General features: G+C 51.5%; 1 protein-coding gene across 2 annotated transcripts in view; it reads left to right on the top strand.

Annotated features, from left to right (window-relative positions):
• Nucleotides 1-16,705, top strand: part of CCDC12 (coiled-coil domain containing 12) — a 52,439-nt gene that overhangs the window by 25,794 nt on the left and 9,940 nt on the right. The window contains exons 4-7 of one of the 2 annotated variants that reach the window (XM_045530932.1): nucleotides 5,658-5,725; nucleotides 10,332-10,390; nucleotides 10,956-11,005; nucleotides 13,493-13,539. In XM_045530932.1, the coding sequence (XP_045386888.1) occupies nucleotides 5,658-5,725; nucleotides 10,332-10,390; nucleotides 10,956-11,005; nucleotides 13,493-13,539 (224 nt within the window). The remainder of the gene's footprint in view (nucleotides 1-5,657; nucleotides 5,726-10,331; nucleotides 10,391-10,955; nucleotides 11,006-13,492; nucleotides 13,540-16,705) is intronic. The other variant, XM_045530933.1, reaches the window with a different exon arrangement.

Raw genomic sequence — 16,705 nt, forward strand, 5'->3', positions numbered from 1 at the left:
CCCTTTCAGAGTGTCGATCAGCCCTCACAGCAGTAGAGGAAGGCCCTGCCAGCCGTGGGGGTCTGCCCTGCAGGCTGTGACGGTACTCTTGCTCTGCTCTCATGTCTTTGCCACGCATTTACCACTCCCAGGAATGTTCTGCCTTCTTTAGCTACCTGGTAACCCCCCACTGGACGTTTAGAATTGAGTTTGAGGGCTACCTCCTTCCCTGACAACACTATCGCTTGCCAATTCCCCAAACGTACAAAGCATTTTTTTTTTTTAAAGGTTGATCAAGTGAAGCAGTGGGAGTGGAGAAGGAACAAAGGAATCTGTAACTGGTTGTGATCAATTAGTTGTAAACACCATTGCACTCGACCAACTGTGTACAAAACATTTAATAAAGCTTTCCTCACTGCTCATGGCACAGAGGTACATTTCTAAGTCTGCTCCTTTGAATAGACTTGAGATCCTTAAGAGCAGGGTTCATGTTTCTTTTATCCTAGGACGCAGGGCAGGCCTGGCACATGGAGACTGGGAGGTGCAAGGAAAGAGGGACCCTAATCTTAATCTGGGTGGGAAGGGGCAACAGGAGGAGATACAGTAGCCTCCCTTCTCCCTCCCTTTCTCCTGCATGTCTGGTTGTTGACTGAGCTGCTAGCAGTGGCCCTACCCCTACAGGCAGCGATGTGGATTGGTGCTGCCCTCACACTTCATGTGCCATCCAGAGGCAGGTGAGGCTAGTGAGGGCTCCTTCCAGAAAGAGGAGACTGAGGAGCAAACCCACAGTTAAAACACCTAGTCTGAGGAGATGAGATGCAGGCACATCCCAAAATTAATAAACCTCTATCTAGCCAGTCTGATAAAGAGAAGACACAGATTATCAATTGCAGTGGATATCACTACAGATCTTACAGACATTAAAGGAATAATAAGAGTATCCTAAGCCATTTTGAGCCAGTAAATTCGGTAACTTAGGTGAAATGGATATTTCTTGAAAGACACAAATTAACAATCTGACTCAAGAAGAAACAGAAATATATATAGTCCTATATCTAAAATCTTCTCCCAAAGAAAACTTCAAGCCAGGATGGCTTCACTGAGGTCTTATTGCACATTTAAAGAAGAAATAATACCAATCCTGCACAACTCTAAGTTTATGTGTAAATTTTGCCTCTGGTAAAAGGATTTCAAATATTAGGAAACAAGTCAGGGCTATTTTGGGCAGGGCTGTTTTGAGACTCCTTGAAGTCCTGCCTCAGAAGTTCCCTCTTCCGCAGGCTCTTGGGGCAGGTAAGGCCAGGGGTGCAAGGCCTAGGTGTGGAGACCGGGGCCAGGGTCAGAAATGTGGGAGTACCTCCAGGAGCAGGTAAGTGGGCTGTGGGGAGGGCCCCAGTCCAGGCTGTGACTCTTCTGGTGTTTGTGGAGAGAGTAGTAGTTAAATTGGTAAAGAGTTGATGAAGGTTATCAAAATAGGCTCTGGGCTAGGCCTGGAGGTGCTCCAGAAGATGCCCCATGCTGAGAGGGACTTGGGGAAGGGAAGGGCTGTTAAAGCCTGGATGTGAATAGGAATGGCCACAGGTGTGTGTCCTGGGCCAAGGGTCAGATCCTGATGTGCACGGGGCCCAGAGGAGTGAGAGGGCCCTTTGCCTGGGGATGTCAGCTGCCTTGAGGGGGTGGCCTTGGGATTATCGGAGTGGACATTTCAGGATTTGAGACAAAAGGTTGGGTGTGAGAATGTTCTGGACAGAGGCCAGTGTGAACAGGGTACAGGATGGGTGATGGAGTCTTGGGAGACTACACTGCCTCGGGCCAGGCAGGTGGAATTAAGACGAATGGCTGTTGTCCTGCGGGTTTGGGAAGCTAATGGAGCTTTGAGCAGAGGCTCAATGTGATCTGACTGGTGTCTTCGAAGAAAAGGCCAGCAGATGTGGATGGATAAGGTGGAGAGACTTAGGGGGAATGAGCTGCAGGAGGCAGCTGCATTCTCCAGAGTGGAGGTGATGGCTGGCTGGCAGGCATGGCTGGAGGGGAATAGTTGGGGCTTGGTTGTGGTGGGGACCTAAGGAGGTGGCAGAGGAGAATAGGGATTGGGAAGGAGGGAGAAAGGCAGAGAAGTTTGGGAAGGGTGTGTGTAGGGAGGGCTGAGGCATTGAGTCTGATTTAAATGTCTCAGGATGAGCGAGGTGTCTCTAGGTTCCCAGGGATGCTGTGTGCCCAGGTCCTGCCTGCTCTCCTGCTGGGTGTGCACCAGGGCCTAGACCTGGGCTTGAGCTGGCTGTGACTGCATCTGAGTACACACGGCCAGGTCTGAACCTCATAAGGCGCACAGGAGAGGCGGCTGGAATCAGAGCTGGTTTTAGAAGCTCAGTGCCATTCTTGATAGGCTGTTTCTTGTCTCCTTGGCAAGAACACAGGGCCAGGATCAGGAGGACCTTGATTCAGACCTGCAGCTACCACTGACAGGTTCTGTGACCTTGGACAAATCTTTTCCTTTTCTCTTTCCCTGACAGCCATTTCCCAGGTTTCCCCCTGGGTTAAATTGAGGACGCTGCAACCGGCTAGCCTGGGAGCTCTTCAGTTCTGAGGCTCTTTGAGTCTCTCAGGCAGGGGTGGGCTTCCAGGCTGGTCTGCACCTCCATCCACCATCCCTGGCAGTAGGGGTCCTACCTTATCCTTATCCTTAGACCAGGATCGCCCAAAAGCTGTTTTCCTTCCTAAGAGCGCTCATTGTGTTCACTGTGAATCATTCTTTTTTTTTTTTTTTGTAAGATAGGGTCTCACTCTGTTGCCCAGGCTGGGGTAAAGTAGTGTCATCATAGCTCACTGCAACCTCAAGCGATTCTCCTTCCTCAGCCCCCTGAGTAGACGGGACTACCGGCGGGTGTGCCACCACATCTGGCTGATTTTTCTATTTTTTGTAGAGATGGGATCTCGCCATGTCTCTCAGGCTGGTCTTGAACTCCTGGCCTCAAGTCGTCTTCCTGCCTTGGCATCCCAAAGTGCTAGGATTATAGGCGAGAGCCACCATACCGAGCCCTGGAATCACTCTTTAACAGGAATGCTGGACCCTCCTTGTCCCCTACTTATGTGCCTGTTCATTTGTTCATCTGCTCCTGCCATAGATGTGTATCTTTATCTTTCTTGAACTCCTGTTCTTTGCACAGCATCCCAGGCTGGGGTCATCCTTAACTTCACCCTGTCTACAGAGCTAGTGCTGCACCCCACCCACCAGACTGCTGGGCATTTAAAAAAAAAAGTCATTATCGTTGGATGTTTTCTCACTTATTAATGAATAACTTGGCCTTTGCTGAGGCACTTGAGTGGCTCTGGGCCTCCAGGAGGGTGGTGGCAGTGGTTTGACCTTGCCCGAGGGCCAGGAAAGGTCATCTTATTTGTAAAGCACTCCTCCCAAAGGCTGGTCCCTTTGCTGCAGTTCCTTCCCTCTTCTGCCCACTGGTTCTAGTTAACAGAACCCCTATGGAAAGAGGCCTTCCTGCCAGGCTAGGGACCTTGCCCACCCAGCCAGCCCACTTTGGGGAAAGCAGAGCCCTTTGTGCTCTTTCGTCTCTGCCCTTACTCATCAAGGGCAGGCACTTCAGGGGGTGGGTGGCCTTCAGAGACTCTGCTAGCTGGCAGTTGGGAAGAACTTTTTGTTAGACGGTCTAGGCTTCTGGCTTGCTGCATTGGCTAGCCTTTAGTCAGGGAGGTGTGCATATGCCAGCTGGGCCTCTGTGGAAGCCCCATCTGGGGTCCTGGGAGCCATTTGGAGAACGCTGACTTGTTTCTCAATTAAGTGTTTGTACTCTGCTCTTCCTTTCCTCTTTGCTGTCATCAAGCATATGCCTCTGTGCCCCAGGGCTGCCTGGGACAGCAGGAGGGGCAGCCTCTCCCCAGTCTCTCCTTTGGCTCCAGTTGCCTTAGAACACTGGCCAGGGCCTCTGTGATCAGCCCCCACTGCCTTGACAATCTTACCCGGCATTCACCTTCAACCCCCTGCTTCTCCAACTACCTGTGTGTTCCTCAGACCACACCCTGCCTTTGCTCAAGCGGTGCCCCCACCAGAATGCGCTTCCCACTCCTGTCCCCACATCCTGTAACACCCAAATTCTGCCCATCTTTCAGTGGGAAGTCCTTCACCCATCCCCAAGAACCTTGTTGACCCCTCTCATGTAGCTGTTGTCACTTGGTCAGTGATTTTGTTGCTGCTGCCTCATCCCCATGAGACGGAGCTACCTGAGTTGAGAGGATAAGGGGCATCTTCACCTGTTTGTGTTATAGAAGCCTTTCTCTGGGCCAGGCCTCCAGCCTGGTTTTGGTGGTTTGCTCCCTGCTAAGTTGTATGGCCAAGAAATGGTGGGAACCTAGTTGTTTCCCTCAGGATCTCCATGATGAACACTGGCAGGAGGTGACACATGAAGCAAATGCCACTTTCAGGGAGGCAGCTGTCAGTGGCATAAACAAACCTCTTGCAGGGGTAGTCCAAGCAGATATTTTCCTTACAATTTATGTCAGCTCCAGCTCGTTCTTATATCCGTCATCACAGGTTCCCTATGGAAGTAGCGTATAGATATCTCTCAGAACATTGCCCCACTGAGAGCCAAAGGCAGGTTGCTGCCAGTAATAAAGTAAGCAGGGAGTAAAAAAAAAGTAAAAAAAAGTAAGCAGGGAGTAAAAAAAAGTAAAGTAAAAAGGGAGCCAACCTTGGCATGCAGGGAGACCCGCCACAGGGCTCTGTTTGGGGGCCTCTCAGTCCATGCACTGGGTCCAAGGTGTGGTCACATGCATTTTAGCATGCACATGCACCCGCACACCCTGTGTGGCAGTTTGTGCAGAGGGCAGGCTGATTTAGCAGCCGTGGTAACGTAGGAAAGGAGAAAGCCCAGAAACATGTGTTCTGCTGCAGGTGGGAGCAGCGTGGCATTTCCTTCTCTTGTGGCCCTCAGTGCATCTGGAGAGCAACATACCATGCCAAGGTTGAGATGAGATGAACATGACTTTCTTAGACTTAAAAAAAGGCGGAGGTGGGGGAGAAGTCGAAAGAACCAGATTTAGAAGAAATTTCTCCCATAGAAACTTCAAACTAATTCCCGTTGTCTCTTTCTTCCAGAATACATTGCAGGCCTGAGCAGTGAGTCTTGTTACAAGCCTGGTCCTAGTTTGAGTTATGTTGCTTCTAAAGGGAACCAAACAGGTATTACTAGAGAGGTCTCTGGCCTGGATGAGGAGTCAGGAGGCCTGAGCTCCCATCCTGCCCTGATTGCCGGTGACTGTTCTTCCCCCAGTCTCTCGCAGCTCAGCAGGCGGCTCCATCCAAACCCGTGAAGTTGGCCAGTGGCCTGCCAGTGTGGGCCCTCTGTGGCACCAACCAGCTCCATTCCTCACCACCTAAAACCTTCAAGCTCTTCCTGCCAGCGGTCACCATGTGCCAGGGACCAGGCTAGGGTCGTGTATTTTTAAATTCTGCTTGGGCAGTGAAGGGTAGGCAGTGAGGCGCCATGATTGTGCCTGTCAGATGCAGTAGGCATGTGCCCTGCTTGGAGGCTGGAACACCAAGCTGGTCCCTGCCAGGGTGTCTGGCTCCTGAGATGTCCTGTTCTTCATTAGCTCCCTGGGCAGTGTGGACAGGAATTAGGAGCATCCATCTGAGCAGGTGGCTTTCCTCCCTTTCTTTGTAGGACAAGGAAGATGGGGAACCAAAGACCAAGCAGCTCAGAGAAGAGGAGGAAGAAGGCGAGAAGCACAGGTAATGCCCGTGTGGGGCTCTTCGCCCTTCTGTCTCCCCCAGCACCCATAGGTCCCAAGGTCTTTCCATCTTTCCAACTCTGCATTCAAAGACTCTGTCCTGTCCCCCCCTCGCCCCTCAGCTGCTTTGTTCAGACCTGGAAATCTCAACCTTCTCACTCCTTGGGGCCTTCTCTGCTTTCTCTCCCGCATTTGTCATCGGCTTTTCTTAACCACCTGTTTTCTTTCTTCTTCTTCTTTTTTTTTTTTTTTTTGAGACAGAGTCTCACTCTGTTGCCCACTCTGTTGCCACTCTGTGGCATCAGCCTAGTTCACAGCAACCTCAAACTCCTGGGCTCAAGCGATCTTCCTGCCTCAGCCTCCCAAGTAGCTGGGACTACAGGCACTTGCCACCATGCCCAGCTAATTTTTTCTATATATGTTTAGCTGTCCACATAATTTCTTTCTATTTTTAGTAGAGACGGGGTCTCGCTCTTGCTCAGGCTGGTCTTGAACTCCTGAGCTCAAACAATCCGCCCGCTTTGGCCTCCCAGAGTGCTAGGATTACAGGCATGAGCCACCTCGCCTGGTCTATGTTTTCTTTCTAACCCTCACATTATGTCTTTTCACTCCTCTCACGCACCTGTTGTGGCAAGGTTCCACCGCATCTACTAAATCAGGTCCCTCTTCTGTACCTGGTGTGTAAAGCTCTGCCTGGCCATCTGGCCTCTCCCTAGTTTCCCTTTAGCACCACCCCCCGCACCCGACATTTCCTGCCCAGCATTTCATCCATCCGTCTCTTTACACTGCCCCTTCAGCCTGGAGGTCCTTTTCTTCTGTCCTTCGCCTTTGCCATCGCAAAGGCTGGCTCTTCTTCTCTTGTTTGTGCTCCCCCGCCCCCCAGCTTTGCTCCCTCAGTAGTTCATTTAGAGTATTGTCTTCTTTTGCCAAATACTGTCATGTGGTTGACAACTTAAATTGCCTAAACACAGAACATGTGAGGGGCTTGGATGCCCATCCCTCGTGGTTGCAGGCACGAGATCTTCCCCCAGTCTTGAGGACTGCAACCTTTACAGAGTTTCAGAGGCTGTTTTGCCTCGAAAATCCCTGGGAGCTGTTTGCAGGAGCCAGCGTGTGGGGTGGGAATGCCGTGTGGCTGATCTTTGTGAGTTGTCTGACTAGCACCCCCCTGCCAGCAGTTCCTGAGGTCTCATGTCCTTCCCTCCCACACGCAGCCCTGAGCTGGGGCCCTCTGCCTGGGGTCAGACTGTGTGTCTTGATTTCCTCTGCCCTGAGCAGCTTCCTTCAGGCAGAGGGCCTGTGTAGGCACCTGCCAACTTGGAGAGTGGATCTTGGTGCTCTGAGCCGTGCTTTGAGGAGGGCAGTAGAGGGAGGGCATGCTCCCTAGAGAAGGCTGGGTGGGCACATTGGAGCAGGCCTTCCTAATGCTACAGCCTTTTTTTTGCCTTCACCAATGTGAGTGGAACCTCCCCAAGTGCAGGCCCCCATCTCTGCCTTAATCAGGAGCAGCTCTCAAACACGGTTCACAGAGTGCTTTCACACATCCTCACTCAGGTCAGATGAGCACCAGCTCTATGCTGAGAGCTTGTGCTGCTCAGCGGTGGCGTGGGTCCCCTGGCACTGGGGCAGGGCCTTTTTGTTGGGCCTTAGCCCCCAGCACTGTGTGTCCCTGGCTGGTGATGTTAAGACAAAGGCCACGTTGTTGCTCCTTTGCCAGGTGACCCCAGACTTGTGTGATTTTGGGGTGGGTGCCTGGGCAGTTTCCCCCTTTCTGTGGTAACTGCTTAGAGGCCCTTTAGTCTTCTGGTTTGTTCTTAGGTTCTCAATTGCTTACTAGAGCCTTGAGTTCCGATTTCTATACTTTCTTTGATTTGCTGGTGGTCTCTTCTCTGACCCTCCTCCTCCTCGATGAGAAAGAAAAGTTACTGGCAAACAGGTGGGTGGGTCATGCAGTAGGAGACTTGAATGTTGAACCATGTGACTGAATCTCAAAACATGGTGTTGAGTGAAGGAAGAAGCAGGTTTCAGAATTAAGGCATGCAGAGCAGGAACATTTGTATCAGATTTAGAAACAGAATGATACTGTATGTGTGTTACTCAGTCAATAAGTACTGACTTTATGGGTTGTCTGCTCTGTACAGGGAACCATTCTAGGGCCCAGGGAGGCAACAGGGAACAGAGTACAGCCCCTACCCTCATGGAGCTGACATTCTCTGGAGGGAGACAGACTGTTAACAAGAAGCAGGTGTGTGATAAGATGTCAGTTGCTCTGAAGAAAGCGAAAGCAGAAGTGTGGACATGTGCATGGGGAGTGATGGCCTCATATTCGCACCCAGAGAAGCAGGGAGGAAACAGGATTACGGAAAGGGTCTGTCTGTGATGTGTGATTTTTGTTTAAAAAGAAGAAAAGAGGGAAAGGGACAAACCTGTCTCTAATATGGCAAAATGTTGATTTTGTTGACTCTGGGGGAGGTGAGTACATGTGTTATGTTACTCTCTGAACTTTTCTGTGTGCTGAGATATTTCATAATGAAAACAGTGTGAAAAAGAAAATGAAGGGTATATGTAGTTTCAGGTTCCTATCAGTGAGCCCTGGATAAAAGAAGCCCTGCCATGTGAGGCCCTGTGCGAATGCCCTGCTCACTGCTGGGCCTCAACAGGCCATTTGTGGTGGAGCACAAGACCTGCTCTGATGCCCTGTCCTGAGCTGGGCAAGTGCAGGGCCCTGTCCCGTTTCTCACCACGGCCCAGGGACCAAGCATGCTGGACAGTGAATTGGGTTCTGCTTCCACTCATCATGTTCTTCCGCTTTTCTTTAACCAGGCCTCTTTCCAGTCATTGGAGTGTGTTGGAACATGTCTGGCCTGGTGATCGGGAGCTTGGTGTCTGGGGCTGTCCCTCTAGAGACGTTGGGCAGGTGGACTTCTCTAGGAAGCCTGGCCTTAGCAAGGACTGTGGCTGTATTTTTAGCCCCCAGAGAAAAGCAGACTCATGGGACTTTAACAGATTTAGAGCAGAAGGCTTGCTTGGGTTATTTAGGAAGGCAGGTCAGAGCCTTGGTCACTATAACATGGGGCCAGACCCATGTGGACTTAACCTTAGACTGCAGGGCTTTCTACGAAGAGCTGGATGCAGTAGAGGCTATCTATCCCAGGAAAGGGGGGTCTTTCTTCTTATCTGTACCCCAAGTCTGGAAAGGGCTCCCAAGCAGGATGCTTATGGATTAGGAGCAGACTCCAGAGAGCCCCTAGGCCACAGCCCCTCCCACAGTTTCCTTTGGCACTGGGGAGAAAGAGGTGACCTTCTACTCCACTGGAAGGATGACCTCTGAGGTCAGTCACCAGCGAGCATCCGGATTACTTGGCTCCTGGGAGGTGGTAACAACCTGCTTCTTCAGTCCAGCCTTAGTTGAGCCCAGGTGCCAGATGGGAGGCTCTGTGGGCACTAGCCCTTCTGAAGTGTCCTGAGAGAAGTGCATTGCCCTCTCTGGGCTGCCTTCAGCCAAGGGCAGCAGGACAAGGCCTCCTGGAGAATACACCTCTTGAGTTAGGTCTGGAATCTGAGTGGTGGGGTGTGGGTAGCAAAGGCCTAGAGCTGGGAACCTGCGGTGTGAAAGGGTAGGTGGTGTAACCTCTTGTTGGGACATGAATACATATCATCCCATCCCCCAAAGGCCCTGCTCATGAACCCCAATCCTAGCTTTACACAGTGTCACTGGGGACCCCTTCCAATGTGAGACCTGGGGCCCAGCCTGGATGGGCGAGCCTAAGTTCTCTCTGATGCTCCCCCAACCCAGCCCGCACCAGGGGGAGGTTGGGGGGCATCTTCCCTTTCCTCCCCACTTTCTCCTCTTATGCCCTGATGTGGAGTCCTCCCACACTGTCACCCACTCAGAACTCTAACCACTGGATGACCCCGTGAGTGTCAGCTCCCTGTGTGCCCCTGTCAACCAACAGAGCAGGATCCGCCTGCCCCCCGTCACCCTCCAGGTCAGTGTCCCTTGCAGAGGCCTGGTGGCCAGTTTTACTGATTGGTGTAGCTAGTTCATCATGCATTTTTTTTTTAACTTAAGGGCTTGGGGAAAATAACAAATGTTGAGATTCTTGGTTCCACAGTAGGCCCTGAAATTATAGGAGCTAGGCAGATGGAGTGAGCTCAGGATTTGGAAGTAGGTCCTGGATTTGAGGTCAGGCCCTGCCAATTATTAGCTCTCTGACCCTGGGCAAGTTGCATTGCCTCAGTATCTTCAAGTGAAGACGGGAAGGAAAAGAAAACTTGCTTCACCTAATGAATGGAGCAAATGCCACACCTGCCTTCCCAGCCAGTGCTGGGGCTTTGGGCAGAAGGAAGACATTGTGAGGCCCTCCTGAGAGAGCTGAAGGACCTTGAAAAGGCAGAGTTAACTTTTAGATAACTTATATAACTTTCCACATAGGGCAATAGTTGGGAAAACAGTGAGGGGGATGGATGGGAGTAGAAATAAGCATATGTGACCAAGAAGTTAATGATTAGTAACCACTTTGTAGAGCCTCATTTATTTCATACATTATATAGTCCTTGGAAATAAGCTGTGTGGCCTCATTCTGCAGATCCATTTGTCTCATCAGATATACTTCCGGGCCAAGGTTTGTGGCTGAAGAAATGGGAATGCCCAGCAGGATTGGAGGTAGGCACCCCAGGGCCTTGCCCCTCTCTAGCCATCTGGAAGAGACATTGCCCTGCCTCCCTGCCCATGCCCCTGCCCCACTGCCTGAGGAGACCTTTTCAGAGTTATTTTCGCTGCTCTATTTCCTTTGCCTTTCCTTGTACATTTGATCAGCTTGTTAATATCTAGGGAAAAAAGCTTGCTGGGATTTTGATCAGAATTGCATTGAATCTATAGATGGAAATTCCTTTTTAAAAGTTTTATTCCTCTCCTAGGATAAATCCTATCCCATCTCCATACAACTGAATCCCCATCAGGTGGGCATGAGCTCCAGCAGGTCTACCAGCCCAGGCCAGGCTCTGTGGGAGACAGGGTTGTGTCACCACCCCCAGAAGGGCCCCTGTTTCTCTGGGCTGACTCTGCTCTGTCCCAGCCAACCTTCTTTTGGCTAACTCTGCAGAGGCATTGATGACTCATCTCCAAGGCAGCTCTCCTCTCAGCCCCTACCTACTGCTGACACAAGGTGTTGTGCCCCGGACAGCTGGAGGGGCACTCATGTCAGCTGCTTTTGTTGTTTTTTTTTAAGACCTCAGTCACTTCCTCCTGACGGCAGGCTGGCTGATACGTGCCTTGAAGGTGTGTCTAGGGTAGGGTTTCGTCGGTGCCCTGCCTCATGGGAAGGACTGTTGGGTTGGGGCTGACAGGTGGGAGAAGAAGGGAGGTGTTACACCCTCTCTGGTGCAGGAGAAGGCAAGTGCATGTTGTTACGTGCCTGAACGGGCAAGTCCCAAGCCCCCAACCCCCACAGCCACCGCCTCTGTGGCTTTGGTTCAGCGTCTGCACACTGGTAGAGCAGTTGGTCACCATCAGGGACAGTGGTTTGCCTTGAAGTGGGTGTCAAATATTGCAAAAGAAACTAGGCCACTGGCCTTCTTCAGAGATGGAAAACCTGTTCCCTAACTTGATGTGTTTGTGACTCTCTCATGGAGAGAAGTCCCACCCCAGCAAGGCCGAGCTCTGGCCTGGTGCCCAAACCCTTTAGTCAGGCCAGTGCCAGGCCTTCTCTGCAGGTTGGGTCCCAGAGATGGGGTCCACGCACCAGGGTGTGTCGCAGTCTGTGATGTCAGCTTGATTCGACACACATTGCTCCACTCTACTGGTAACAACCAGGGTGGCTCCCACCCACGCCTGCTGAGTTATCTCAGTCCTCTAGGCCTGGGGATGTCCCCGTCATGGGCAGTGGGGATGGGCTCTCTCATGCGGAAGCAACAGCACAGAGACCTTCAGCCGCCCTGTTTTCGTGACTTTTTTTCTCAGGTGTAGCCCTGGGAATGTAGAAGAATGAATCAAAAGAGAATTGGTTTAAGGAATATGGTGAAGTCAACTCACCATGTGCCAGCACTGGGCACCTCCCTTCTGTGTAAGCGGTAGGGTGGGAGCACAGCTACATCCTTTCTGTGTGGAAAAAATTCAGCTACCTTGTATATTGTGATCTTCAGTGCTTCCAAAGCCCTTTCATGAAATCTTTGCCCCTGTTCTGGGACTAGGTGTGGTCTACATTTATAGGTGAAGAAACCACAGTTCAGGCAGGTGAATTGACTTGGCTAAAATCTCCCAACTGAAAGGGAGTGGAGCTGGCACTGGGCCCCCTCCCTGGTTCCTATCTGACATGGCCGGGGTGGAAACAACTGAGCTCCTCCAGCCTCCTCATGTTGCAGATGAGGAATGAGGCCGTCTGCAAGCTCCCAAAGCAGGCCACACTCGGCGCTGCTCCACCACCAGTACTTAGTGCTTCCCTTGAATGGGGAGGTGCTGTGGCCTCTGTCCCACATGGCCTTTGGCTAAGGCTAGAGGGGTAGGCTTCAGGGATGCCAGATATCTGTGTGGTGAAAAGAGCAGTGTCTCTCTTTGGCAGAGTGCAGCAGGGGCTGGCAGAGTACAGCCCAGCATAGCCCAATGGGGTTGGGCACCATCCACCTCTCTGGAGTGGTCTGTGGGGCGGGGTAGGCCCTGGGAGGGTGAGGGGCAGGAGCCTTTGCAGGCCCTGTTCCCCCAGCATCTCGGTCCTGCGTGGCCAGTGTGGCCAATCCAGTTCTCATATTGTGGGACCTTTGGGATTTAACTCACTTGCCATAAGCCTTTACTCCTATCCTCTTTTTAAGTTTAAATTGATATTTAAAGTACATAAATTACAGATGTTTTAAGTGTAGAAAACTTATAAAATACAGATTAGCATGTATCTGTATATCCTGTTGTTTTGTAACCTTTTTCGCATACCGTATCATAACTATCTTTTGATAAATAAGGGTAATTCTATAAAATTCTCTATGGCTGCTTATATTTAATATTTAATATTTCTTTGAGAGCACCATGATTTTTTACTCCTTGATTTTTGACATATCAGCTGTTTCTAATTTTTTATGTACCCATTAGCGGTGGATTTTCAGGTGGGGTGAGTGCAAAATTCAACCTGTCAGTTGCAGAACTGGGTTGGGTCCTGCAGGGTCGGGGAGAGTCGGTGCAGACCACATGACCCAGGTGTGACGGCAGCTCCAGCGGGCCAGGGGCCTGATTTAAGTAACATTTGGCCTTGGTCGTTCCCTGCAACAGCTATTGGCTGTTTATAAACCATCCATCAGGGGCCTTTTGGTGGGCTTTGGGGCTGACACGGCTGGGTGAGCTTGGGTGGCCATAGCTGTTGATCTGTCTTGGTGGGGCGCCCACACGGGTCTCACTTCCAGCCAGCTCTGGCTCTTCTGGCCTCCCTGTTTTTAAGGGAGGGCATGACTGTATTATTTCTAAAGGTCCTTCTGCCTCTAACGCCTGTGACCCACTGATTTTAGAGGCTGAGGAAGGGTTCTTCATGCAGCTGGAAGAGCTGTGAAGATGGGGCTTCTGTGGAGGGAGAGGAGTTTCCAGGATGATACTGTATTGGCTGGACTTTGCTGGGGACACAGATTGTGGAATTTTTTCCCTTGAGAAACACTGAGTCCCCAGGTCCCTGAGGAGCCCAGTGGGGGAAGCTGGCATAGGGGTCCACCTCAAGGCCAGAGACTTGGGTTTGGATTCTGGCTCTGGCTCCTTGGTTATATCTGCACATCTCGGGTTGTTTTCCACTTCTAGAAAATGTCGACAACAGCCTCTGCCTGTGTTGAAAGGAGTCTTGAGAGGTAGGTACCCGTGGAGAGACAATGTGTGGAGGGTGCTCCTGCTGAGAGGGTGGGTTATCCTATTCACTATGGCCCACGGGATGGGGGGAGGACATGGGAGCCCTCACCCTTTTTCCTGAAACCCTCTAAGTAGGCATTTGCCAGGGGTTCTTTGGGAGGCTTTGTCCACCCCTTGGAGCTGCGATGTGGCCCTCTCCTGCCATGCCCAATTCTTGTGTCATGTGCTCCAGATGACCGGTGTCTTCTCCGTGTAGTCAGAAGGGGAGGAGGCCTGGGCTGGGCTGGATAGGAGAAGGGGAGGGAGCTTTTATTGCCCTATACTGTACCTTGTCCCTAGAGTGGAGCCAGAGTTGCCTTGCTAGGGGACAGCTGCAGGACAGTCTCCTCTGCCTGAGAGTGGCTAAGCCAACCATCAAGTGTTCTGAAGGAAAATGTTAAACAACCACCAAACAAAAACATCCCTCCATAGCCTTTCTATTTCCAGTATCTGTGTTCTGTCCCAATCTGCACTTTACCTATACGGAATTTTTTTTTTTTGCCTTCACAGCCAGGTGTTGTAATCGCACTGTTTTGAGCTGTTTCCCTCTCTGGAAGGGCACTGGTACCTCTACAGCTTTAGGGGACTCTGCCAGAGGAGAGCCCAGAGGGGTCTGCCTCATGGCTGTTACAAATTGTGCTGCGAGAAACATTGGCATATAGGATGTTTTGCTTTGCTTGTCCCTGTTTTGTTACTGTTTCTATGGAATAGTTTCCCCAGAGCAGGATCACTGGGTCAAGGGGTTTGAACATTTTAATGGATCTTGAAAGAATGACCAGATCAGCCTCTGGAGCAGTTGTGCACACCATTTGGGAGAGTTGTCTCTCCCCTAGTTTTCATGGTTTTCTAGGGTCTGGCCTTTGGCAGCAGCAAGCAAGGCCTTGTTATTTATGTTGGGGACATGGGGGTGAGTCTCCATGTGCAGAGCCTAAAGCAAGTAGAGGGTTAGGTGGGGGCGGGCTGTTTTCCTGAAAGAGCTCCTGTGTTTCCGTACTCTGAATATTAAAAATGAAAGCCTTGTATGGTCAAAGTTGCTGAGTTCTCTGGCCTGTGCTGGCCTCCAGGAACCCTCCAGGCTCATGCTGGACTTGGCTTTCCCTGTGGTCTGTTACTATGAGGAGAGCCTCATGCCAACTCTCCTTTTTTGGCCCCTGATGGGCCTGGATGGGCAGGAGGGACCAAGGTGGCCAGGTGGGGAGGCCTTGTTCTCTGGAAGCAGGCCATGTGGAACTTCTCTGTCCTTGTTCTCTCTCTGCCTCTGACAAGGGTCCAGGGCAAGGGGTGAGTATGGAGTGACCTCAAGGTCTATGGGGTGAGAATAGAGGCTGACACCACTGGTAGCATGAATGAATGAAGTGAGCCAGGGGCTGTGAAACCTCCAGGAGCAGTACAGATTTTCTCTGGGGCCTGTTTGCCAGTGATGGGGTTGGACCAGATACATAATCTCAAAGCTTCCTTTTATTTCTACATTCTGGAACTCCTGGGTTTTAGTTTACTGAGAACATCAACTTTCTCCATCCACTTCCTCTCAGGGATACATACAGAAGGTGTGAAAAACACCCCAGAGGGTGATTTCCCCTGTTTCTCGCTGGCCAGCACACACCTGGGGCCTTGAGGAAGACCTCGGGAAGAGTTCACAGTGGTCCCATACCTGTTCTGGCACTGGGCAGGTCTTCCTAGACACCCAAGGAGGAAGCAGAGTAAAGGAAATGGAAAAGGAATGTTTCACCATTTTAGGAGAGTCAGGGAATGTGAACTTGAGCATTGGCCTGTTGCTTTGCCACAAAGAAGTCACCTAGGAGTCTGCTGGCCTGGCCCAGCCACTTTCCTGCCTTCTTTGCATCTATCTGCTGGGCACAATTTCTTTGTTCCCTTCCTCTTTGCAATTCATTACAGGCTCAGAGAGCCCCAGGCTACTCATAAAGCTCTTTCCTGAGTGCTCTCTGAATTCCTTTTTTTTTTTTTTTTTTTTTTTGAGGCAGAGTACCGCTCTGTCACCCTGGCTAGAGTGCCCTGGCGTCAGCCTAGCTCACAACAACCTCAAACTCCTGGGCTCGAGCAATCCTTCTGCCTCAGCCTCCCAAGTAGCTGGGACAACAGGCATGCACCACCATGCCCAGCTAATTTTTTCTGTATATTTTTAGCTGTCCACATAATTTGTTTCTATTTTTAGTAGAGACGGGGTCTCGCTCTTGCTCAGGCTGGTCTTGAACTCCTGAGCTCAAACAATCTGCCCTCCTCGGCCTCCCAGAGTGCTAGGATTATAGGCATGAGCCACCGCATCCTGCCCCTCTGAATTCCTTTATCCAGCCTGAGGCAAGTATATGTTGAGCCTCCCACCCAGCTGCCTGGTGCTAAAGTGCTAGAGCTGGGTCACTAGGAGCTTGTAGGGCAAGCTGTGAAGGACAGGCGTACAGCCATCGCAGGGCCGTGCACAGAGTGTATTGGCTGCTGCGCAGAGGGTAGAGAGGCAAGTGGGCTCAGGAGAAGAGTGGGCAGTTGCACCTTGGAGGGGGTGGGGCTGTGGGAGAAGGGGAGGCACTGCCCACAGAGCCACCTATTGAAACTTGAAGCCTATTATTGGATTGGAAAGTGTGTAGCAGACAGGCTGGTCTCTGCTGGGTGAACAGGCTGTGGGGCCAGCACCATGTGGACAAGTTTCGACTTGCTTTGGGGACACTGGGGGCCCTGGGTAGGGGAGTGAGAGTGGAGGCACCAAGGTGGTCGCTGTGTCTGCCTCCTGTGGAGAGGTAACAAAGTTCAACTCAGACAGTGGCTGCCAACATGGAGGGGACTGGGTGAGTGGTCCAGGGCATTTGGTGCAAAGGGCAGTGTCCTAGAGGCCATTGGGCTCACTGTGCTGCCCTTCTTCCTGTAGACTCTGGGGCAGGAAGCCCCCAAAGCTTGGCCTGGTCTCTGCTTCCCTTTGGCTTGGGGAGCAGCTTGGCCTTAGGCCACAGAGACTGGTGGTCCCTGGAGCTCAGCAGCTAGGTGCTGCCTGATACAGGCCCTGCCAGTCTTCTACTCTTGCAGTCCCCACCTCCCTGTTAGGGACCGGGCTACAGAGCATGAGCGGTGGGTGGGCTGCTCCCCTTCACTCCTTCGCATCATCGCCTGAGCTCTGCCTTC

Source organism: Lemur catta, chromosome 18, assembly GCF_020740605.2.
Source record: "Lemur catta isolate mLemCat1 chromosome 18, mLemCat1.pri, whole genome shotgun sequence".
Lineage (NCBI taxonomy): Eukaryota > Metazoa > Chordata > Mammalia > Primates > Lemuridae > Lemur > Lemur catta.